Source organism: Carassius carassius, chromosome 47, assembly GCF_963082965.1.
Source record: "Carassius carassius chromosome 47, fCarCar2.1, whole genome shotgun sequence".
NCBI lineage: Eukaryota > Metazoa > Chordata > Actinopteri > Cypriniformes > Cyprinidae > Carassius > Carassius carassius.
Genome location: NC_081801.1, coordinates 15393415 through 15417920, shown reverse-complemented (window position 1 = coordinate 15417920; position 24506 = coordinate 15393415). Strand labels below are relative to the sequence as shown.

Below are 24506 nucleotides of genomic sequence, written 5' to 3'. Positions count from 1 at the left end.
GATTATATTGCAACTTAATGCTACATTTCTATTACAACCCGAATTCCGGAAAAGTTGGGACGTTTTTTAAATTTTAATAAAATGAAAACTAAAGGAATTTCAAATCACATGAGCCAATATTTTATTCACAATAGAACATAGATAACGTAGCAAATGTTTAAACTGAGAAATTTTACACTTTTATCCACTTAATTAGCTCATTTAAAATTTAATGCCTGCTACAGGTCTCAAAAAAGTTGGCACAGGGGCAACAAAGTTTTGAAAAGATTCAGCTGGGAGAACATCTAGTGATTAATTAAGTTAATTGATATCAGGTCTGTAACATGATTAGCTATAAAAGCTTTGTCTTAGAGAAGCAGAGTCTCTCAGAAGTAAAGATGGGCAGAGGCTCTCCAATCTGTGAAAGACTGCGTAAAAAAATTGTGGAAAACTTTAAAAACAATTTTCCTCAACGTCAAATTGCAAAGGCTTTGCAAATCTCATCATCTACAGTGCATAACATCATCAAAAGATTCAGAGAAACTGGAGAAATCTCTGTGCGTAAGGGACAAGGCCGGAGACCTTTATTGGATGCCTGTGGTCTTCGGGCTCTCAGACGACACTGCATCACTCATCGGCATGATTGTGTCAATGACATTACTAAATGGGCCCAGGAATACTTTCAGAAACCACTGTCGGTAAACACAATCCGCCGTGCCATCAGCAGATGCCAACTAAAGCTCTATCATGCAAAAAGGAAGCCATATGTGAACATGGTCCAGAAGCGCCGTCGTGTCCTGTGGGCCAAGGCTCATTTAAAATGGACTATTTCAAAGTGGAATAGTGTTTTATGGTCAGACGAGTCCAAATTTGACATTCTTGTTGGAAATCACGGACGCCGTGTCCTCCGGGCTAAAGAGGAGGGAGACCTTCCAGCATGTTATCAGCGTTCAGTTCAAAAGCCAGCATCTCTGATGGTATGGGGGTGCATAAGTGCATACGGTATGGGCAGCTTGCATGTTTTGGAAGGCTCTGTGAATGCTGAAAGGTATATTTACATTTACATTTACATTTATTCATTTAGCTGACGCTTTTATCCAAAGCGACTTACAATTGCTATATATGTCAGAGGTCGCACGCCTCTGGAGCAACTAGGGGTTAAGTGTCTTGCTCAGGGACACTGGTGTCTCACAGTGGATTCGAACCCGGGTCTCTCACGCCAATGGCATGTGTCTTATCCACTGCGCCAACACCACCCACATATAAAGGTTTTAGAGCAACATATGCTTCCCTCCAAACAACGTCTATTTCAGGGAAGGCCTTGTTTATTTCAGCAGGACAATGCAAAACCACATACTGCAGCTATAACAACAGCATGGCTTCGTCGTAGAAGAGACCGGGTGCTAACCTGGCCTGCCTGCAGTCCAGATCTTTCACCTATAGAGAACATTTGGCGCATCATTAAACGAAAAATACGTCAAAGACGACCACGAACTCTTCAGCAGCTGGAAATCTATATAAGGCAAGAATGGGACCAAATTCCAACAGCAAAACTCCAGCAACTCATAGCCTCAATGCCCAGACGTCTTCAAACTGTTTTGAAAAGAAAAGGAGATGCTACACCATGGTAAACATGCCCCGTCCCAACTATTTTGAGACCTGTAGCAGAAATCAAAATTGAAATGAGCTCATTTTGTGCATAAAATTGTAAACTTTCTCAGTTTAAACATTTGCTATGTTATCTATGTTCTATTGTGAATAAAATATTGGCTCATGTGATTTGAAAGTCTTTTAGTTTTCATTTTATTAAAATTTAAAAAACGTCCCAACTTTTCCGGAATTCGGGTTGTAATCAAAAAATCCTGAAAAAGAGTATCATGCTTTCCACAAAAATATTAAGCAGCACTGCTGTTTTCAACACTGATAATAAGAAATGTTTCTCAAGTGCAAAATGAGCATATTAGAATGATTTCTGAAGGATCATGTGACACTTAAGAACGGACATAACAGACTTTAATAAAAAAACAAAACAAAAAAAACCATACAGATCCTAAAGTTTAAATTGTAGAGCGTATTATTATTATTATTATTATTATTATTATTATTAATAATAATTAAATTTTACCAATTATCGATCCAAACTGGATGGACAGTGATCTCCGTTCAAATAAAATTTCAAAATGTTCTGTTAGTTTTAAGAACGTGATTTGCCCTCTGAGATCCTAAAGTGAATGATTTAATTCTGTCACGTGGGTGACCAAAAAAAGGTTGAGAACCCCTGAATGCGACTTCTTTTTCAGTGGTGGGTTCCTTTGCTTTTACAGTGTGTTTACTTGAAACTCATGTGCATATCTGTTCCACACAACCTTCTTCTCTCCCGCTCTTGCTCACTCTTCTTCCTCTCTCTGCTGTCTCTCTCTCCCTGCCCTTCTCTCGATACAGGTACGTGTCGGCACTGACCACTCCAGCTCGTCTGTCTCCCGTGGACTTCCATTACTCACTGCCCCCGCAGGTGCCTACTTTCCAGATCACGTCTCCCAACGCCAGCCACGCCATGTCTCTGCCCCCTGCCGCCCATGCTCCCTACCCACCGGAGGAGGACCAGTCACTGCTGCGGCGCTACCAGGTGCCCCTTCACGAGGCGCGGGGCCACGAGCCCTACCGGCAGCAGCAGCGTGGCAGCTACCTGCGAGACAACACCGGCAGCCTTCCCTCCAGCCCCTACCGGCTGGCTCAAGAGGAAGTGTACCAAAGCACCCAGGAGTACCTCTCCTCGATGGAGCAACCAAAGAGAAGCAGTCGGCACTGGCACAGGTCCAGACTCAACGGCCATGTGGCACCACGCGGCTACCACCCCTCCCGGGACTTAGGCTCGCGAAGCTGCCTGTCAGACAGTGACTCAGAGGAGGAGGAAGGTGAGAGCACGCCCTTCCTCAGTATGCAGAACATGAACGCAGCCGAGCCCGTCACCCTCTACAGGCCCGTGCCCGACACGCAGACTTCTCACGCCCAGAGCGGGCGGCACGGGCCTCGCACCAACAAACAAACCAGACTGACGCACACGCGCTCCAAACTGGACAATGCACCCCACTAGAGAGACCGCCACCTATCCACACAAAAAAAACGATCTACTATAGACATGCACCTATAAGAAATATTTTTATTTTATATAACTGACAGATATTATAAACAAATGAAATATTTATTTTCATTTTAGCAAAAGTTGTCTACTAGTTAATAGCAAAGACTTTTTTTATAGGGAAAACTCTATTTATATGTACATTTTGATTTACAGCATAAAAAAAAAAGATGTGCCAACTTTTTCACAACTTAAAAAATATAGACTAATATTGTGGTGCCTTTTGCTGAATGCTGAGGGCCAGAGGGCCAGTGGAGTTTTTTGTAGCCTTTCTTATACGGACGCCTCATTTTTTATACTCGTTTACTCTTTTGTTGTCTCTTTTTGGCCTTCTTTCCTTTCTTTCCTTTTTATGTTATGTTCTTTTGGGAGCTGACCCCCATCTGAACTGTGACATCCACCCCTCCCACCGTCATGCACTATAAACCACTCTGACATAAGGTGTATGTTTACATGAATTTGATCTACAGAGATGTTTTATGATCATGTTGCTTTGCCAACAGGAAATCAATAACAAATGCAATCGGGGGGTTCAGAAAAAGAGTACATGAGTGCGTGAGTGTGAATGACCAAATGCGAGAGGCCTCAAAATGACTGTGGCTCTGAGAAATATGCTGCTGTTGTTTAGAGTTACGCATGCGGGCACTTGATGTCATCTTACAGATGCACCGCCTTGACTTGCTTTGCATCCTTACAGGGTAAAGATGCGGACACATTTACCATTGTTCGGGCAAATTTTCGTGGGCAAAATCCATTCATTTCAATTGAAAGATTTCCTCGTGCTGTTGAAGTTTGTCACACAGACTGGCAGCTTAGTTTGAAAGTGACCCCTGTGTGCTTCATACATCGCTATGCTACTGATTTTTTGCCCTCAAAAGTTCGCTTAATGTGACCGCACCTTAAGGTTTGTCACACAGAAGCCTTCTCTTTCCAAAGGGGATTGTGGGATACATGTGAGGGGGCCATGGGCCGTGCTGTCAGTGGTAATAGCTTTTGACAGATAACGAAGCATGATAGTCTCTCCCACTCAGCCCACTTTCCCGCCACTCAGTAAAATCGGCCTCATTATCAGCAAATCCATCCGGTTAGAGCGGCCAGTGGAGAGATAGATGGGAGGAATGGAAGGCCTCACAGCGTCTCAGGACTTCATTCCACTGTACATCTTCCTCTAGTGCAGGACTGAAGAGAAACTGACACCAGGCTGATAGATGTGTCCGCTCTACCAATTGGTCCTGGTACTTTGGGACAGGGAGAGTAACGGGACTGTTCACACAGGACATGTTCTTACACAGTTTTTAATCGTTGCTTTCGTTTGTTGTATTCCATTCCAGTTTTTACATACACACATACAGTATATATTATATATAATATTATGATGTTTTTATTATTATTCTATTATAAAAATTGTGCACATGCACTTTTTTTCCTTTTTTTGTGCCATGAATATCACGTTTTCGCAAGTTCTACTCTGACATGCAGTGGAGTGGATGAGTGTCAGTGAAAATTAGAAGAAAATAATAGACCAATTCAATTAATATGACGGTGTGATACTCATGTTTATATTTATCAACAATTTATGAGTTGGGTTAAGATACTCTTTTTGATTCTGTGCATTGTTTAGCTGTTTTTAATGTTCAAATGTGTCCTGTGTGAACAGCCCTAAAAAGTTTTCATCACACACAAACACAGTCTCAAACGACAAGACAAATAGCTGTGAAAATGATTAGGGGTCATTAAAATACCAAAATATGCAAACTTTATATTCTGCTTGTGTTCCAATGCATTTCACTTTTTTGTGTGTGTGTAAATTTGTTTCCTGTTAATGTTTAACTTTCTCAATGTTTTTCATTATGTCCACATATTTCAGAATTATTTAATATATTCACAGTTAATCTAAGACACTAAATAGTGCAGGTCATTATTATTATTATTATTATTATTATTGTATATCGAATGCTATATCGTCAGTTTATAATTTTTTTTTTTACATATATATATATGTGACTCCATGTCCATTTTGAAGCACTCACTGGGCCCAAACCAAACCAGAAGCAGCTGCACTGACTGATTCTGTTTGGAGTTAGAACCAGTCAGTATGGATCAGCGTGAGATGAAGTGTACTAAAATCAGCTGTTTTTAACTCTTCACCTTCTAGAGCATCCACAGTCAGCATCAGCTTGCCTTCTTGTTAAAGATGTCAAGAATAATATGTTGAGAGAGGAGAAGTCCACTGGTTTTGACACAGGAAACCAACACCAAAAAAAAAAATGGAGGAAGATTAGAACTAAACAGATACGTGATAAATGTGTTCATGCACTTCTTCCATAAAAAAAAACAGATGAATCATGATTATTTTGTGATTTTTATCCGAATAAAATAGGTTTAATGCTGTGTTATGACAGCACAATGAAATATCAGTTTTTATTTTAAATGAAGAGATGTTTTGTTTGAAGTTTGAGCAAAAGTTATTTTGATCCCCTACCTTTCTTCCTTACATTTTGGGTCTTATTTGTATGTTTGAGAAATGCCCAAAAGACAATATTATAGTTAGTTTAAATGTGATATTGCTACTAAACGGTTATGTCCTGCCAGTTTATTTCTACTTTTCATTTTCCCCGGATTGAAACGTCTAAACACCTCACCTCTGCATGTCCTTGTGGTCAAGGTTAGATGAGTGCATGGTACAAGCAGCAGATGATTTTTTTTTTTTCTTAAGTCAGTGGAAGTGTATTTTTTTTTTTTACATTCAGCAATAAAAAAGGAATATATCCCCCCACCATGTCCATTCTTGGAAAATGCTAAAGGATTTAAAAAAGTGCGACAAACACACATGATTGTCATAGATTGTAAAAATAAAATGAAAACACCTGTTCATATGAGAAATCTTTCTTGGTATTATTTTGACACACATCTGACCTGTTGTCTGACTACTCTGTGTGGCTAGAGATTTTTACAGCTCCGTGAACAAACCCTTGGCAATTTTTCTTTTCCCCAGGGCAAATGAGACTCATTCTTTGTGAGGTGATGTCTGGACAGTATACAGCCAGCTATTTATTAGACAATATTTGCTCCCAATTCATTTTCTGTTGCATTTTTTATCAGCTTTTTTTTCCTTTTCTAAATAGGTAAAACATGTCATGTTGCCCAGTTTGAAAAATACTATTTATGCACTAAGTACTATTTAATATTACTTAAACGCTGTACTACTATATTATTATAGTACTATATTACACTATATCTACTAAGTACTATTTAAATGTTTGATTTTAACAATTAGCAGAATGAGCGGAAGTTTTGATAATATACAGGTTTAAAAAAATAATAATTTTTATAATAGTTTAGCTCATGTTTAGTGCTCACACAAAAGTGTAATTTCAAAGGCTATGTAACCTTTCTTTTAACATTGGCTAGAAAGCGCACTTGAGGATCAATTTTATGTTTGTTCATCTTATCTCATGATTGCCCATGTCTGAGGATTTATTTTTCTGGACGAAACAACGTGTGCTTTATGGTTTATTATAACCTTTTATGTGGGACATTACGACATGGACAGACGGAGGAGGCTGAGGAACAAGGCTGGAATGGCTCTCTCACAGCAGCTAGTACCTCCAGCTGCACACATCTGAGTTTCAGTGTTGAAGAGGCGATTCTTTGTGTCTTGTGAGACATTTCCAAGACATTCATCTGGCGCCCATCATTGCCAACTCTTCGCTTTCCACTCGATGACCCTGATCAGCTCTCCTTTTTATGTGTTTCTGCACTATTTGGTCAATCTTGACATGCCTAAACATGAAACATATGCCTCATTATATTGTTTAGGTACTGCCAAGTAAACTTGAATGCACAGTTCCATGGTAACTTCATTGTAGGACAGCGGCCTACCTGTTTAAGTTTCACGCTTACAACTTTTAGAGATAATTACTTGCCTGATTCTACAAGGCAAATGGAGTAAAACAAGCTGAGTATGTTATCTCTGACCGTCATATATGTGGAGATCCCTGCTGTAGTTTAGAATTGAGTAGCATAGTTTAACAACTGCTAAAAGACCTTATTTTTTCAATCTCAGTAATATAAGTTCTCTCTTATACTTCAGTTCCTCATAAAAGTGCTAATGTCTTGAGACTATAGTGCAAAAACTCCTTGCAATCTAGATTTCACATCAGTTTATTTGAAAGACAACTGGCCAACGTTTTTGGCTTTTAGTTGCATGCTGTTACATAAATTAACAGCTTGTTTAAACAACAGTCTGACACTTTTTTAGGATTGATCTTATCGTATGCCGATAAAGCACATATTTCTTTTGTAAAAGATTTGTTTTAAGGCCTTTTAAGGTGGTTGCTGGTCTCCAAGTCTGGCTAAGTGGTGTAATCTGATATCATAAGAATTCATAATGAGTTGGTCATTTCATATGAATTCAAACAATCTGAATGAAAACATATTTGTTGGTAAAATTTGGGTCAAATCAAATCTTCAGCAGGGTGTGAGCAGATCATACAAAAAAATATAGGCTACTCTGTTTGCCACCAGTGCAGCAAACTGTATATGAATTGTCAGACTCTTTGGTTTTAGTGCATTCTGGGTAGGTGAACATTAAAAAAAACAGAATGATGCAAATCAGTGGAAAACGGACTACCGCTGAGTTTCATTTGAGGGAGAGATGTGATTCCTTCACTACAAGGGAATTTCATGTGATCTCTACTCATTCAAAAGAGTGGAAGAACAGCCTGTGCATGTTTGGAACAGCACCGTTGTTGTTTTCTCCTCTCTGGTGAGTTATGATTTTAAGATTAAGGTGTGGAAAAGGGAATTTTAGTCTCAAGATGATAACCTGATATGAAAGGCATTTGGGTCTTAAACTTTCCAAATATTGCTTCACCTTCAGAATGTGCTAATCATTCCCCAGATGATTTGGCATCTTAGGGTTGCCACCCATCCCTTAAAGGTGCAATGTGTAATATCTACAAAGATCTGTTTACAGTAATGCAATATAAGAACTATGTTTTCAGAGGTGTATAACCGTTTTGTTTTTATTACCTTAGATTGAGCAGTTTCTATCTACATAGAAACGGGTCCCCTTACATGGAAGTCACCACCATGTTTCGTAACCACGCGTTCCGTCACTTTGTTGTTCTTGCGAATAAAACACTGACACAGTGATGAACAAGTACATTAACATTCGCAAAACCATCGATTTATCAAATAATAAAGTAAATATAATTCCTTGATTTACCTTTGTAAAGAAATCTCATTGCTCTCTGCTGTCTTTACCGACGACATCTTTACTTGAGTCAGCCATCGTAGCTTCTCTAAAGGGAGGGGTGAGTGGGGGACTGAGCCAATCTCACCGCTAGATGCCGCTACAATATATACACTGCACCTTTAAAATACGGAATCGTCCCGTTTTTAAAGGTAAATTTACGATTTTTATTGCGATTTGTCTCGTATTTTACAAAGGCCAATGATTTTGCAGGGTGGATAATACTAATAGCAATTATAATGAAATACATTTTATATGAAGTGTTGGAGAAGCTCATTTGCGTGTCTCATTTACAGTCTGCAGAATGCGCCGTTAAGGCTTCACAAGAAACGCAGTTTAGGGTAAAGCTAGGTGGCTCGTGTCCTTTCCGTGCGCCCTTTGAACACAAGAGGCTCTCCAGATGTAGGGGTGAATGAGAAAGTTATCAATGGGTATGTCCAGTAATGGTGAACTCGCAGTTCAGTTGCGCAAGGTGGACCGACAAAGAACACCCAAAACGTAAAATTCTTTCATCTTTTACACAACCACAAGTTGTTCCAAACCTGAAATAATTTCTTTCTTCTGTTAAACATAATAGAAGATACTTTAACCCTTTCACGCATAGTGGTCACTACAGTGGACAGCTATTAAAAAAGCATTTTCTTGAATTTGCACAGGTTTTTATGGCAAAGTTGCACATCAATCTCTTCATTGGACCCTGGTGCATCATCCTATAAATTGCAACCAAGTGGCAAGCCTTTGTGTTTCAATTTTTTCCCCCTCCAAACCAAGATGGCCAAGGGTCAGTCAGACATGCCAAGTTGCTCCAGAATATCCACCCATTCCTTCTATCCTAGGAGATTCTTGTAGGTAAAAAAAATATTGCAGCATAAAGCAATATCTAATGAGTCATATCACAGTAAAATTTTCCAAGTTTTGATTTTAGATTGAGAGAAAACTCTGATTAATCACATGTCCACTGTAGTGGACGTCATGGATGCAATGGCAATATTTCAGCTACAATTCATAATTATAATGTGAATATTGTTTTTGAAATTTAAAACTTAAAAACTTAATATGCATTGACTTTTTCTACTGTAAATAAGTGTATTTGTATTATTAGAATGTAATTTTCATTGACATCGAAAAAAGTCATGTGATTACATAATGTATGACACTTGTAATGCATTACTTTACTTGTTAGATCAAAAAGTAATCTGATTACGTAATGCATGTTACTTTTAATGCGTTTCTTTACTCATAACATCAAAAAGTAATCTGATTACATAATGCATGTTACTTGTAATGCGTTTCCTTTCTCATAACATCAAAAAGTAATCTGATTATGTAATGTGCGTTATTGTAATGCATTTTTTTTACTCATAACATCAAAAAGTAATCTGATTACGTAATGTATGTTACTTGTAATGCGTTTCTTTACACGTTACATCAAAAAGTAATCTGATTAGGTAATGCACATTACTTGTAGTTAATTACTTGTTAGATCAAAAAGTAATCTGATTAGGTACTGCATGTTACTTGTAGTTAATTACTTGTTAGATCAAAAAGTAATCTGATTAGGTAATGCATGTTACTTGTAACACATTACTTTACTTGTAACATCAAAAAAGTAATCTGAGTGGGTTATGCATGTTACTTGTAATGCGTTACCCCCAACACTGATCATTTCAGATGAGATTGAAAAAATGTATCGCAAAGTTTTCTCAGAGGAGGGCTATGATAGAAATGTGCATGTCCATCTTGAACATAATCAGAATTATCAGCTAATAAGGGTAAATCTCCATACTCTGGTGCACTGGAAGGAGCATCTGAGTGGTTTCCACAGTTGTACCTTGACAGGCTGTAGAAAATTCTGATGGAATCACGTCCTCATGTTCTGATATCATAGATACGCGAAGTGCAACTTGTATGAAGTTGTATGAAGCCATTGCAATATTTTGCATTTATATTTTTTGCATATATTATATAGTTTTCACATTATTTGATATAATTGCATTGATTAGTTTGTTAAATTCACATACTTTATCTGTTTGATTATTGTCTTATATTTAATACAGTATATCTTCAGTTTAAACCAACCGCATGCTGTCCACTCAAGTGGACATCTGAAGATCTCTTTGAAAAATTTGTAAAAAATAAAATAAAATAAAAATCAATTCTTGTTTTTCATGCCCTAAGAACAATAAAAACACATAGGAAAAAAATCCTGACTGAGGTTATCATAATTCATGCATGAAAGGGTTGAATGTGGGTAACTACTGTAAACAGTTTCTGGTCCCATGCAATGACTCCTACAGTATATTTTTCTCTACTTTGGAAGTTACTGCAGGACCAGCTGTTTGGTTACCCACATTCTTCATAGTAGTCTATCTTCTTTTGTGTTCAACAGAAGAAAGAACTTTATGCAGGTTTAGAACAACTTGGGTAAATTATGACAGAGTTTTCATGTTTTTCATGGGTGAACCATAAGTGACAGACACATCTATGCTTCTAACGTTATCGGCCTATTATTTTATTAAAATTTGGATAGTCTGTTAATAAAATATTCCATACATTGTCAGATCTTCATGTGAAGCCTTATATATTAATTTATATCATAAATATATACATAATAAATCTGGAACTGGAAGTAAAAAGATAATGTGACATGACATGAAGATAACATCCAAATAAATAAATACATCCTACAATAGAATGTACTGTATACATGATATTTCAGAGTCCTTAGAGGGGTCATATGATGCAATTTCATTTTTTCCTTTTTCTTTGGAGTGTTACAAGCTCTTGGTGAATAAAGAGGATCTGTAAAGTTGCAAAGACTAAAGTCTCAAAATTTAAAAGGTTTTTCAAAACCATATAAAAACCAACATTAATACAATGAGTAGATTTCTAAGAACTTGTAGATGTGTTTTAAAAGCTTTTCCCTTTCATTATCATGAACACTCTTATCTTCTAAGACCATCAGATCCTGAGATGCAGGTGTGTCTCTGACATCAATCTTCTGCTCAGACAGCTGGAAACTTTCAGCATTTTAAAAACACTGCTTTCCCACCAACTTCAAGATGTGCGTGTTAATTACACACAGTACACTTTCCCAAACATGTCATAATCACACTCTCTGATTGCAAGGCAAAGAAAACATGACAGGATGATGCATGTTTCACTCAAAAAAACCCTAATGGTCATTAGTGAACCAGGAGAAGTGAGGGGAGGTTTACTATCTCTACATGCTTAATTGCCTTTGCTGCTCTTCATCATGACACAAAGGCTGAATGGAGTCTACTCTCCAAACAGAACACATTTAGTGCAAACGAAATAACTTTTTTTCTGTGTAGTACAAGTTGTAAGGCATGATCTCTGCAACTGATCTTCAGGATCTTCAGCCTGAGCTTCACACGATCTGCTTTAACAAGTCTCCATTGGGTTCCATTGATTCACTGCTGGAGTGTGGCAGAGGGTGCATGTGCAAATGTGATGTGCAGCATCTGATGGTTCAATGTGTCTCTGTGATGAAGCAATGCACACATCAATCACTCAGTAAACAGGTTTTTTCAACACATGAGAAAAAAAAAAATTTCAAGCCAAATGCAACAATGTTATCTGTATAATCCAGCATTCTGAATATGCAAGGTTGTTTACAACTGAAGTGTATCATATTTGCACCACAAGTGGCACCTAAAAACTCCCTATATCTCCTATTGGTCAGAAAAACTGATAGTCCTTTCCCAAACTTCATTAGAATTTCTGTGGAGGATAGTAGGAAGGGACATTGAAGTGACAGGAAGTGATATATAAATAATCTGTAAAACGCTTTTTTACTTGCTGGTTGATGCCATAACTACATTTTGTGGTGCACTTTTGTTCACTGACAGCCATTAAATAGTCATGTATTCAATTAAAAAAAAAATGTTGACAGCAGCATATCAATAACAAAAAAATATTAAATGGACTTATTTTCATGTTTACAATCTTTCACCCGTTCAGAATAGTTTTTATTTAAAGTTTTGGAACTGTGTGCAGAGAAATTAAATAAATAAATAAATAAATAATAATAATAAAATAAAAATAAAAGCAGTTAATTTCACTTTAATAATCAATAATCACTAATTAATTATAAAAATAATGTTACTAATTAAAATGAATTACAGTTTAGAAGATTTCAGACAGCTTTATTCTGGTATTACATGCCTCTTTGCCATTCACATGGAGCTGCGCATTCCACGTACTGGAATTATCAATCATAAAGAACCATTTAGACAGTTTTACAGCCATTTTACCAAAGAACTGTTTTAAAGGGATGGTTCACCCAAAAAAAAAAAAATTCTGTCATAACTTGTGGTTCCAAACCTGTGTGAGCTTCTTTCTTCTGTTTAACACAAAATACAATATTTTGAAAAATGTTGGTAGCCAGACAGTTTTGATGCCCATTGAATTCCACTGTAAGGAGGGGAAAAAAAATCCAAAAGTAAATATTTTCCCAGTATACTGGATATTATAATATCTTCTTTTATGTTGCAAATAATAAAAAGAGTTATTTGGAATTTTGGATAAACTAACCCTTTAATAATAATAATTAACAAAAAAAATTTAATTGATTGGTGCAAAACAGAGAAAAAGTGTTATGGCGGAAAAAAAATGGCAAAACTTAAATACCCATAATGCACTTGGCTATTACAATATCCATGAGCAAGGCTGCAAAAATGTGGAAGTACGATCTGCCCTGGAGCTTTTTTAAAAGTCTGCCAGATGACACGATTTATATCATCCAGCAGACTTTTACTTACAAATAAAGCTTGGTGCAGGTAACACAGACAAAATAATACAACTTGTTCATTTACTTACACTACCGACATTGTAATACACTGGTTGAAAATGGGCAAACTTACTTTCAACAAAAATACAAACCTTACATTTCTGCTTTTAAACCCTCCTTGCCTGCTTTTCTTTTTTAATAAAAAAAAAAAAAAATGAGCAAGAAGAGGAAATATCCACATCTAATCAATGACTCCTTAGTGGACACTCTGCCAATGATCTCACTCACTGAGCACACAATAGTGCACCGAGAGGTCAACAGCGTATTTTGCAACCTCAAAGGTCCAGGATAATAATAAGGTAAATTAAATAAAATGTGTGGGATTGATCTGTACTAAGTCAGGTGACTCCAGCCTCAAAACCCTGAATACAATGCTATGATCTTGCCAAGAATTCACATAAACTTTAATTACAGGTCATTTAATGCAAAAGATTGAATGAAAGAAAATATCGGACTAAATTATGTTCAACTATGTATTTATTCTTGAACCGAACAATAAGTAACCGTCTCCAGCTTCTGTGATCAAAGAAGCCACATCGCAGGTCATATGAGTTGCATGGATCTCGTGACAGTTGAGCCGTGCTTGTCATACTTTGGCTGTATTTAAGAAGTAAACAAAACAGTAATCCAGACTATATAAATCTGTATGTCAAAGGGAAAGGTGTGTACATGAGAACACGAGAACTCTATAAATGAAGCACTTAACCCTTAAGAGTTTCCTTTGATGTGGCCTAGTGCAGTGGTTAAAATGTGTTCAACATGTTGAGGCTTGATTCACCCTTACTAAGCCCAGTCAACTTCAGATGGACAACAGTCAGAATGTGATTTATGCTGCAGTGGAACTGCACAGGTATTTAAGTTACATAGGATGTCAGAGTGTAGCTTTTTTTTGTCATTTATGCTATATAGTTCTTTGTTTTCATTGCTACTTTTATTTTCTTGGTACAGTAGTGAATATTAGGAAATATGGATGGATTCTGTGATTGACCAATTAGAATCAAGTTTCTCAGAAAACCATGTAATAAAAGCTGTGAACAAAGGGTTCCTGCTATATATATATATATATATTATATATATTAATATATATATATATATATATATTAATAATAAGATGATTTTCATATTTTTTTTTCGTATCAGTAACATCCTTAATGTCATCCCAAATTGCAACAACTTATTTTAGTGTTTAATATCATCACATGATCTTGTTTTTCTCTGTAAATTATTATATGACTAGCACCTGAACATTGAACTGTGGCAAACAAATCTGAGATCATAATATGCTGAGTCTTCATCATGTGGCTAAGAGGAATTTTACTCCAGTTCAGGTTTTACCTGTCTCCCATCATCTCCAGAGACACCTGACAGTATTTCCTATTATAGGAACTACAAAAATGTCCAATCTTCCTTATATTTTACACTTACATTAGAATTAAAAAAATTCCTAGTATCACATACTGTTAAGTTGTTTGACCATCTTTAAGACTTGTGTTGAACTAAAGCACTGACTAAATACCCAGAAGGCCCAGTGTGAGTGAAACTGAAGACATGGAATGAAGATCCGGAGTTGAGGATATAAGAAGAGCCGGACTTGGAAACACCGCTGCTAGTCGCTTTGGCTCCTGTTTGTCAGCACTCCACAGTTACGATGAAGATCCTCTTTCTGATCCCAGTTTGCCTGAGCCTGATTCTCAACAGCTGTGCACAGAAGCCTGAACCCTGCAGTAAGACATCCTGACCTGTTGTCATTTGCCTGCACATTATAGTAAACTTTATAGAGCTTTAACAAACTTATATATATATATATTTTTATATAGCAGCTGAAAGAACAGAAAAAAAGTAATTTATGCTTGCTTTTGATCTTTTGAGAAGTCTAAATAAACCTTTTCACTCTCTCTTGACTTCCAGAGTCTCCACCTTTGCTTGAGGGGTCACTGACTGCGGTACGGGGCCGTCTTGACAAGAATATTAAACTGTTATGTAAAAGGGAGAGAAAAAAATAGTTCATTCATCAGAGAAACTTTGTTGTTTTGGCCTGAATGTACCAATATAAAGTTTGCTCTCTAGCTTCCTTCACTAGTTATCTCTACCGAAAACTACCTCATGCAAATGCTAACTGTGAGTTATGTGAAAATGTTCTCTCGCTTTCGTTCCAACACAGTTCATCCCTGGGCACCACTTGCATGTTTTTGAGAAATTCTCCTATGATGCCTATGGACAGAAAATCCGAGTTCTAGCAGCTGGGAAGGAAGGCAACCAGACCTTCTTTGTTGACAGGCTTCTGCTCTTTAGAGAGGTAAAGTACCACGGTTTAAGTATAAAGAGCAAAACATAAATATTGTTAAGCACATCACTAGGCATTGTGTTGCTGACACTTGCTTATATGACTCAGAGAGTATGCTCTCCTCTCCACAGGGAGTCAGCTATGAGATCCACTACCACAACCAAACTTGTATTAAGACAGCATTAAAGGAACCATTCAGACATATTGGGGTTCCCCATGATGCCCATTTCCTGCATCAAATGGTCTTGGGCAGCAGCTCTTTAACAGGACAAGGACTGCTGGTCAATAACTGGAATGGAACAGTGGAGGAAACAAAAGGTAATGTGCTCCATTAAGCTGCATTATGCATCTCAGTCAGGTTTTTAACATCCAGCACAGTCTGTAATACAAATGTTTAAATATGTAACAATTTTAATACTTTCCAAACACTCATTGCTTTCTACTTAAAAGACTACTATTTGCACACTATAATAATTAGCATAATAAACAATTAAATCTGATTAATTGAAATATAATCATTTCAACAAATATTAAATCTAATAATTAAATATAATAAATAATAAGGACTGATGAAGAGATTTTAACCAAATTCAAACATCCCTGTGCCTTATTTCAATTTATGCAAAAATGCTTTATAGTTTTGTAATAGTCTGATGTCATTTTGTCTTCTGTTTTTGGAAGACATATATATATATATATATATATATATATATATATATATATACACTCAAGGATTATTAGGAATTTATCAATGTATATTATTAGGAATTTATCAATTTATCCTGTTCAATTTATCATTAATGCAATTATCTAATCAACCAATCACATGGCAGTTGCTTCAATGCATTTAGGGGTGTGGTCCTGGTCAAGACAATCTCCTGAACTCCAAACTGAATGTCAGAATGGAAAAGAAAGGTGATTTAAGCAATTTTGAGCGTGGCATGGTTGTTGGTATCAGATGGGCCGGTCTGAGTATTTTACAATCTGCTCAGTTACTGGGATTTTCACGCATTTCTAGGGTTTACAAAGAATGGTGTTTAAAGGGAAAAACATCCAGTATATGGCAGTCCTGTGGGCGAAAATGCATTGTTGATGCCAGAGGTCAGAGGAGAATGGGCCGACTGATTCAAGCTGATAGAAGAGCAACTTTGACTGAAATAACCACTCGTTTCAACCGAGGTATGGAGCAAAGCATTTGTGAAGCCACAACACGCACAACCTTGAGGCGAATGGGCTACAACAGCAGAAGACCCCACCGGGTACCACTCATCTCCACTACAAATAGGAAAAAGAGGCTACAATTTGCACGAGCTCACCAAAATTGGACAGTTGAAAACTGGAAAAATGTTGCCTGGTCTGATGAGTCTTGATTTCTGTTGAGACATTCAGATGGTAGAGTCAGAATTTGGCGTAAACAGAATGAGAACATGGATCCATCATGCCTTGTTAACACTGTGCAGGCTGGTGGTGGTGGTGTAATGGTGTGAGGATGTTTTCTTGGCACACTTTAGGCCCCTTAGTGCCAATTGGGCATTGTTTAAATGCCACGGCCTACCTGAGCATTGTTTCTGACCATGTCCATCCCTTTATGACCACCATGTACCCATCCTCTGATGGCTACTTCCAGCAGGATAATGCACCATGTCACAAAGATCGAATCATTTCAAATTGGTTTCTTGAACATGACAATGAGTTCACTGTACTAAAATGGTCCCCACAGTCACCAGATCTCAACCCAATAGAGCATCTTTGGGATGTGGTGGAACGGGAGCTTTGTGCCCTGGACGTGCATCCCACAAATCTCCATCAACTGCAAGATGCTATCCTATCAATATGGGCCAACATGTCTAACGAATGCTTTCAGCACCTTGTTGAATCAATGCCATGTAGAATTAAGGCAGTTCTGAAGGCGAAAGGGGATCAAACACAGCATTAGTATGGTGTTCCTAATAATCTTTTAGGTGAGTGTATATATGCATGTATGTGTGTGTGTGTGTGTATATATATATATATATATATATATATATATATATATATATATATATATATATATATATATATATATATATATATATATATATATATGTTGCTTATTTCAGGTTGAGTAAACCCATGTAAAATTTGCTCTAACTTCCATTGCTAGTTGGCTTATGTTCTTTGGACTTTTCCCTGCAGAAAGCTACCTCCTGACCTTCACTGCGTTTGGCTGTGTGCCTCTCTACACCCTGGATTTCACACAGAAAGGGGAATTAACCATAATGACAAGGTTAGTCAAGTAGACTGGTCAGACAAAGTAGGGCTGGCCTGTCCCATACAAACACTGTAACCATGTTTAACTCTGCCTTTCATTAAAACCCAAAACCCATGAATAATACTTCTGTAATCTAGTCTGCAATCTTGTCCTTAACCTAACAACATTTGTAATATTCTGATGAAGAACAACAGATTATGCAACAGTGACTCTCTTAACCAATTACACGTGTTTATATTGCCTTTCCTCTTCCTCTGATCAAAGCAAACTTCATCCAAGAATAACATGCACATAAATAAACAAAATGTGTGCTTCATGAGTGCTGTACAAGATTTCCTCAAGCATGAATAAAAAAAAACTTTGGGGTTTTTTCTTTTTTTATATATATAAGTCTTGCCATAATAGTCTCAGAGTAAACATTTTAAATATTAATAATTAAATATATGGCATCTGTACATATGTGTGTAATGTTAGACAATTTGTAAACCATTTCTTCTTCCCGTAGCTTCTTCGACCTAGTGGAAGGAATCGAGGACCCGAATGTATTCATCCCTCCTTCATTCTGTGATTCTGTGGAAGTGCTGCCGTCTAAAGGTGTAGGTGCAAGATCCTTCATCTCTCTTCTGTGAGAGGAACCATGCTGGTTTTTAGTCAGCGCATGTCCTGCTTAAATTGCGGCATGGACACACCATCTTGGATGTTTTTTAAAACACACATTAAAACAGTAACATGGCTATCCAAACTATGACTACTGCAAGTTTTTTTTTATTCTCATGAAAGTCAAATAGAGCCACACATGGTAAAGCAATTCCATCCCTATCATAAATGACAGGCAGTCTTCAACTATAAGAAACAAGCCAAAAACCTAAAACACACAACTAAATGAAATAACCATATACTGTACATACAACTGAAAAAAGTGATGCAGGTTATTCAAAGAGAACCGTACAATGTCCAGTGCTTGTTATAACAGAATCTCCAAAATTCTCAGAGAGTCTTGAGGGGGTTTTGACAGGAAATTGCAATGTTGAGTGCTGGGCTCACGTGTTCACATTTCACAGGTTTAGAGTTGAGTCAAACCCACAGCACAGAAACCGACAAGGCCTTAGCAGAATTAGGTGCAGATCTGTTATTTGTACAGGATGTCGTAGTGGCCCGGTCTGTAGAGAAGGAAAATCTTGGGCTCTCCGTCTTCAGGGAAGATGTGGTGATTGACTGTTCCTCCCTCTCCTCGATCCATGTACTCCACCTGGATGCACACGTTTAAAGCCTGAGCCAGAGCTATAATTTGAATGTGGTCACTCTCTTTGGACATGGGCTCCACCTCCTGGCCAAAACAGAATGATATGCTGGTTTAAAATGTTGCAAAGTCATTGACGAACAGATTACTCTACAAGAACTGGATGAAAATTAATCACATCATCAAAATTGCAACAAAGAGACAAGTCAGAAAGGACAGTGTCACCTGTTGGCAAAACTCTCGAACGGTGCGACCGCCCTCTATGAAGTGCTGGAAGAAGTCTTCCTCTCTCTGCAGGTACCCAGAGGTCACCAGCCGCAGATAGACGACAAGATAATCGGAAACACTCTGCTCATTAAAAGAGTTGAGCAGCTCACCTACAGACGCTTGCTTATCACAAGTCTCAATCAGGTCCATGAACTGAAGTGAACAAGACAAGAGGAAATTCATTATACATGAAACTCGTTTAAGATTATTACTGACAGGAAAGAAAGAAAAAGGCAAATCTCTTTTTGAGACCTCAGATGTTAAACTCATTTTCATACATAATTGTATCCTCAACAACAAAGAAGCAGGACTGACCTGATTTCTATTAAGTTAAGTGAAATGAAGTGATGCAACAAATGCTGGAAACCCTCAGCTTTTAAGTTGTTTTAATTCAACTAAGAGGTTGTGCTGCGATGTATTGTTCTTCCAAGTAATACAAATTCACAGGTCAGAGTTTATAAAATGTTATTATATTGGAATGAAAAGTGTAGTGGGACTGCCCCTTTAGAAATGATGCCTTGGCAACTAACTGAAATAAGTACTAATATTACTTAAACTGAATTTAAACTAAATAGAAATGTGTGTGTGTGTGTGAGTGAAAAAAAAAAAAGTCAAAATCAACTACAAAAATTAAACTCCAACTAAAATAAAACTTAAAAATATAATACAATATTAATAAATACTAATAGTATATAAACTGTCTGGCCAAAATTGTAATTAGGCAAATACTAAAGAGTTGACGATTTAATCTTTACTGCTGTGATTAATATAGCATGCATATAGCACGTTTAGCATGTATGTTTGGCAACAATTATTTCAAACCTAATTGATGCAGTTTGTAGCTTTTTATTTCTTAAACATTTCGGAAGAAGTACATATTTCAGAATGACAAGTACAAGTTTCATTAGGCTTAAATTGTGAAAGATTGGCCATCACAGAGTCCTGACCTGAACCATATTTAAAGTCTTTCCGATGTGCTTTCGCTGTGGCATTGTTTCAACATCACAATCATTTTTTCCCTCAAGTGTGGCACTAATTTTTGCCCGAGATCTTGTATTGATGATGGGAGACTCAAACCCTTCTTTAAAACTGACTCCATCACATCCCAAAGACTTTTAATGGGGTTAAGGCCAAGACTCTATGGCAACCAGTTCATGTGTGAAAATGATTCCTCATGCTCACTGAACCACTATTTCACAATTTGAGCCCAATGAATCTTGTCGTTGTCCTCCTGGAATATGGATACAGGTATATGGGATGAAATTAGACTCAAAATGATTCATAGATGCAAGAAAAAATATCAATGTACTACATCAATTTTATACATGCATCTTACGAACCACAAACAAATGCCTTTCAATTTGATTCGGGATTAAATGATTGTGCAGCGATTTGTACATATAAAGACATGTTTGCAAACAAAAATTTTCCATTCTGCATTAATATATCATAAATTGCTCATGCAAAAAGGAATCCATGCATATGTGGATCGGTTGAAACGCGAGCATTAATTGACGTCTAGTTCGAGTCGATCTCGTTCGGTTCATTTTGATTTTGAGATTTCATTTTCGCAGTTTTCATCATTTCACGTCCCACACACACACACACACACACACACACACACACAACTACTAACGAACAAGGCCCAGTGCAATTCATTAACGTGTACACGATTTGAAAATTTTGGGAATGTGCGTCACTACACTGAAACAAATGCTTTTCAACCGGTGTCTGCAGATTTAAGAATTACATTAATGTGCCGCATTTTGTTCAAATAGAGACATTTGTGAACAAATGTTATAGTTTGTATTACAAATTATCATAATTTGTGCATGAAGGGATTAAAATGAGCATTTTTGGATCAGGCAACGCGCGTGCATTCATTCACGTCTCTTCTGAATCGATTCTATTTGATTCATTTGAATTTTGAGACTTTCGTTCCGCCCTTTAAATCTTGCCCAATCCACACACACACAGCTCGCGATCCACTCGCAGAAAAACAGCGACCATAGATGGCACTACAGCCCCACTCACGTGCGCATTCCATTGTGTACAGTTTATGAATGTTACATTGTGTTTTCTTTGTTTCTTTTTGGTTTGGCTATTCTCCTCTGCCCGTAGAAATACAATAAAGATGTTTTATTGAACTTGTTCTTCTCTTCCGTGTCTGTTGTGAGAGAGTTCAAAACACTGCAGTTTTTGCAATATCCCGGAGTAATTCATGTACTTAAACAGTACACTGACTGAACTGCTGTGAAGAGAAGACAATGCTGAATAAAGTCATAGTTTTTGCTATTTTTGGACCAAAATGAATTTTCGATGCTTCAAAAAATTCTAACTGACCCTCTGATGTCACATGGACTACTTTGATGATGTTTTTCTTACCTTTCTGGACATGGACAGTATACCGTGCACACAGTTTCAATGGAGGGACTGAGAGCTCTCGGACTAAAGCTAAAATATCTTAAACTGTGTTCCAAAGATAAACGGAGGTCTTATGGGTTTGGAACAACATGAGGGTAAGTTATTTGCTATTTGGGTGAACTAACCCTTTAAAAGAATCATTGCCACAAATGTAAAACATGCCAGAAACAAATGAGTTCACACCCATCTAAAGACTTACCGTGTTGTGAAAATCTTCAATGGTGAATTCCATGAAACCTTGGCTCACAAGATCCAGTTTGCTCTTGGCAGCTATAGCCTTGAACCTGCCAAGTGAACATAACCAAACAGAGGCATAAAGGAATGTTTTAAAGGTTACAGAAGTTACTTTAGACCATTATTCTCCTCATACTTAATATGATAACATATGAATATCACATAAATGATCTTAACAGGCTTGACGCAACAAGAAGTTTGTCTGTCAACACAAAGTGAAAACAGTGCATGGTGTCAAACAGTCAGTGTTGTTTAGAACATATTTAAATGTTTAATATTCTGTTTTGTAGAGTATAAATCATTTCTTCAACCAAAAGAATAAACAATGTTCATTCACTTCAGCTGAAAGTAGGCTGGCAGGTGGCTACCTATGTAATTCTTTGCTGTTTTCAAGTAAAGACTCCAGATGTGAGAAACCAAAGGCTCTGTAGAAACAGTTCCCATCTGGCCGTGTTTTGCGTATAGATGAGTACTTCTTCTGCAAGTCCTGTTGACAAAACGGTTTAAATTGTTATAAAGAACAGTCAGAGATGGGGAAGCTTGGACTTATTTGTGCATAAATAAACTAATGCTCTCTTAGCTCTATCGTTTGTGACTAGATAACGGAGATAAAAGACAAAGATAAGTACATGATCATTTGTGCATAACATTCCATTAACATTCATTCTCTATCATAATGGTTCACTTACTCTTATCTTCTGCTGGTAAATGGTGTCATCGTCAGCATATTGTCGCTTAAGGACAGAAAGTTCCTGTCTTTCTGACACCAGAGGAATACTGGTCGCTATCTACAGAGACATTTAGGATGGATTAAAGACTGAAACTTGAAACATGAAATCATGAAAACTAAATAGTATTTTACGTCACATTTTTATTTTATTTTTTGTATAGTTTTTATTTTTGCTCCAGTTATTTTAGTAACTAAATTAAAATAGTTTCCTTGGCATCTAGCTGCAATAAAATATACAATATTCAAAATAATAAAAAAACAATAATGATTTTACCTTTATATTTTAAACTATAACAACACTGATTTTAATAAATTTCTTTAAAATGTACCAAAGCAAAAACATCACTTGTTGGGTGCACTGCAATAAGACTTTTTATTCGATCTAGAAGATCAAGGTGCGTGTAAAGCATCACTTAACATTTCAAAAACAGAATGAGTCAACAGTTACCTCTTGTTGAATTTTATCTTGCTGTGCAATAACAGCTTCATCATGTGCCAGGCAATTCAGCCCTGTCAAAGAATAAAAAACGCAATTAAGTGTAAAATTGGAAAATTGCTTAAAAACATAGTTGAAAATGGTCAGACATAAACATTATTATCGATGTTAATACGAGTGTAATGGTGTTTTTACATTAGTTTCACAGTGCAGTGTTTTTAAAACGCTTATGTGTCACACATCGGAGCATTTTCGTTTATTACATGTTTATCTAACGCTAATGACAGCATATAGCTTATTATTAAGATACTGAAACAAATGTTTTAATGAACTCTCAGCTATTGTTGTTGTTAGCTCATTGTTGTTATTGTTTACTCATCCAATCAGCTCACGCGCTTCACACAGCTCGAAACAACATCGGAATGTGCAAACCGATATAAACCGACACTGGTTATGGAAAGGTTAGAGTAAAATACTTCTCACCATCAGTCTCTTTTTGAGAGATCTCCTGCTGTTGCTCCTCCGCCATGTTCCCGCTGCTGAACAGTCATTTCCGGTCAGCTGATTGATTGGAACAGCTGGAGATCAACCCACTTCCGGCTGAGATTCGTTACCTGAATGATTAAAATGGTTGCCTGTCTTAACCGTCTGAACTGGTTGAGTTAATTTCGGTTTTCTCCCATAAAAGTTGGTGGGAGATATAAATTCTGACATAATTACTAATAATTAAGTTCTCATATATGATTCATTTAGTAAACACAAATGTATCAAACTCAAATACATACATTATTTATAACATTAAATAATTTAGAACGTTTCCGAAATAAAGGCTAAATTGTAACCAGTTTTTTTTTTTTTTTTGGCTAATTTATTATCATTGGTATAACCAGTTTTACAACAAATGCCATGTTTAAAATATGGTTATAGTAACAAAACCATGGTTAATTTGTGGTTATCATGGTTTAACTATGATTGTTTCGTATTATTTGTAGTAAACTTTGATAAACTTTTTAGTTTGATTGCTTCCCTGTACGGAGTTGTTCACTTAATGCATTTCATAATGCACGTTCATATTTGCTGGTCTGTATATACGTTGAGTCAACAACAAGACATATAGGCTAGGCCTACTGAATTGTCTTTATCATCTTAGTCTGTTATTAGGCCACGTAAGCGTTTTGCTGTATGGGAGGACAAAGTTTGCGCATTGTGTAACCATCTGCTTGCCTTGTAGTACATTAAATAACTATATATCGAATTTGGTCTTTTAATTTAACTTAATGTATCTTAATACATTATGCCATATTAAGTGTTTGTTTTTTCTACAGGAGAAAAACGCTTAAAGACTTTGTGCATTGCGTTCATATTCTGCTGTTTTGTGGCCACGGATTTGCCGGTCTTGTCTTTTTCTTGTAGGACCCTGTACGTTATGATAGTAGGCCTACTAATTTTGTT

The 24506-nt window shown here is 36.8% G+C and overlaps 3 protein-coding genes across 15 annotated transcripts in view; 2 read left to right on the top strand and 1 right to left on the bottom strand.

Annotated features, from left to right (window-relative positions):
- Window positions 1–3877, top strand: part of LOC132130019 (pro-neuregulin-2, membrane-bound isoform-like) — an 88948-nt gene extending 85071 nt beyond the window's left edge. For all 13 annotated transcript variants that reach the window (XM_059541589.1, XM_059541588.1, XM_059541585.1 and 10 more), the window contains one exon: window positions 2422–3877. In XM_059541589.1, the coding sequence (XP_059397572.1) occupies window positions 2422–3073 (652 nt within the window). In that variant the 3' untranslated portion in view covers window positions 3074–3877. The remainder of the gene's footprint in view (window positions 1–2421) is intronic.
- A 10901-nt stretch (window positions 3878–14778) lies between these two features.
- LOC132130497 (ependymin-like) lies at window positions 14779–18465 on the top strand. The gene is made up of 6 exons (XM_059542216.1): window positions 14779–14912; window positions 15097–15131; window positions 15350–15484; window positions 15604–15790; window positions 17648–17738; window positions 18229–18465. The coding sequence occupies exons 1-6, from the start codon at window positions 14837–14839 to the stop codon at window positions 18350–18352; spliced, it is 648 nt and encodes a 215-aa protein (XP_059398199.1). The 5' UTR covers window positions 14779–14836; the 3' UTR covers window positions 18353–18465.
- Window positions 18466–18507: 42 nt separating this feature from the next.
- Window positions 18508–23680, bottom strand: LOC132130496 (ubiquitin thioesterase OTUB1-like). Its single transcript, XM_059542215.1, has 7 exons — window positions 23538–23680; window positions 23067–23128; window positions 22578–22676; window positions 22257–22375; window positions 21854–21938; window positions 19189–19383; window positions 18508–19050 (listed from the first exon to the last, which is right to left on the bottom strand). The coding sequence occupies exons 1-7, from the start codon at window positions 23581–23583 to the stop codon at window positions 18853–18855; spliced, it is 804 nt and encodes a 267-aa protein (XP_059398198.1). The 5' UTR covers window positions 23584–23680; the 3' UTR covers window positions 18508–18852.
- Window positions 23681–24506: the final 826 nt, after the last annotated feature.

What these genes read in the sequence shown, in the direction of transcription:
- LOC132130496 (XM_059542215.1), bottom strand. Translation starts at nt 23,583, where the DNA reads ATGGCGGAGGAGCAACAGCAGGAGATCTCTCAAAAAGAGACTGATG. An exon ending in AAGATAAAATTCAACAAGAG is followed by an intron (nt 22,677 to 23,066) that starts GTAACTGTTGAC and finishes ATGTCTCTGTAG; the next exon opens with ATAGCGACCAGTATTCCTCT. An exon ending in TTCGAGAGTTTTGCCAACAG is followed by an intron (nt 19,051 to 19,188) that starts GTGACACTGTCC and finishes TGTTTTGGCCAG; the next exon opens with GAGGTGGAGCCCATGTCCAA.
- LOC132130497 (XM_059542216.1), top strand. Translation starts at nt 14,837, where the DNA reads ATGAAGATCCTCTTTCTGATCCCAGTTTGCCTGAGCCTGATTCTCAAC. An exon ending in ACAGAAGCCTGAACCCTGCA is followed by an intron (nt 14,913 to 15,096) that starts GTAAGACATCCT and finishes CTTGACTTCCAG; the next exon opens with AGTCTCCACCTTTGCTTGAG. An exon ending in TTGAGGGGTCACTGACTGCG is followed by an intron (nt 15,132 to 15,349) that starts GTACGGGGCCGT and finishes GTTCCAACACAG; the next exon opens with TTCATCCCTGGGCACCACTT.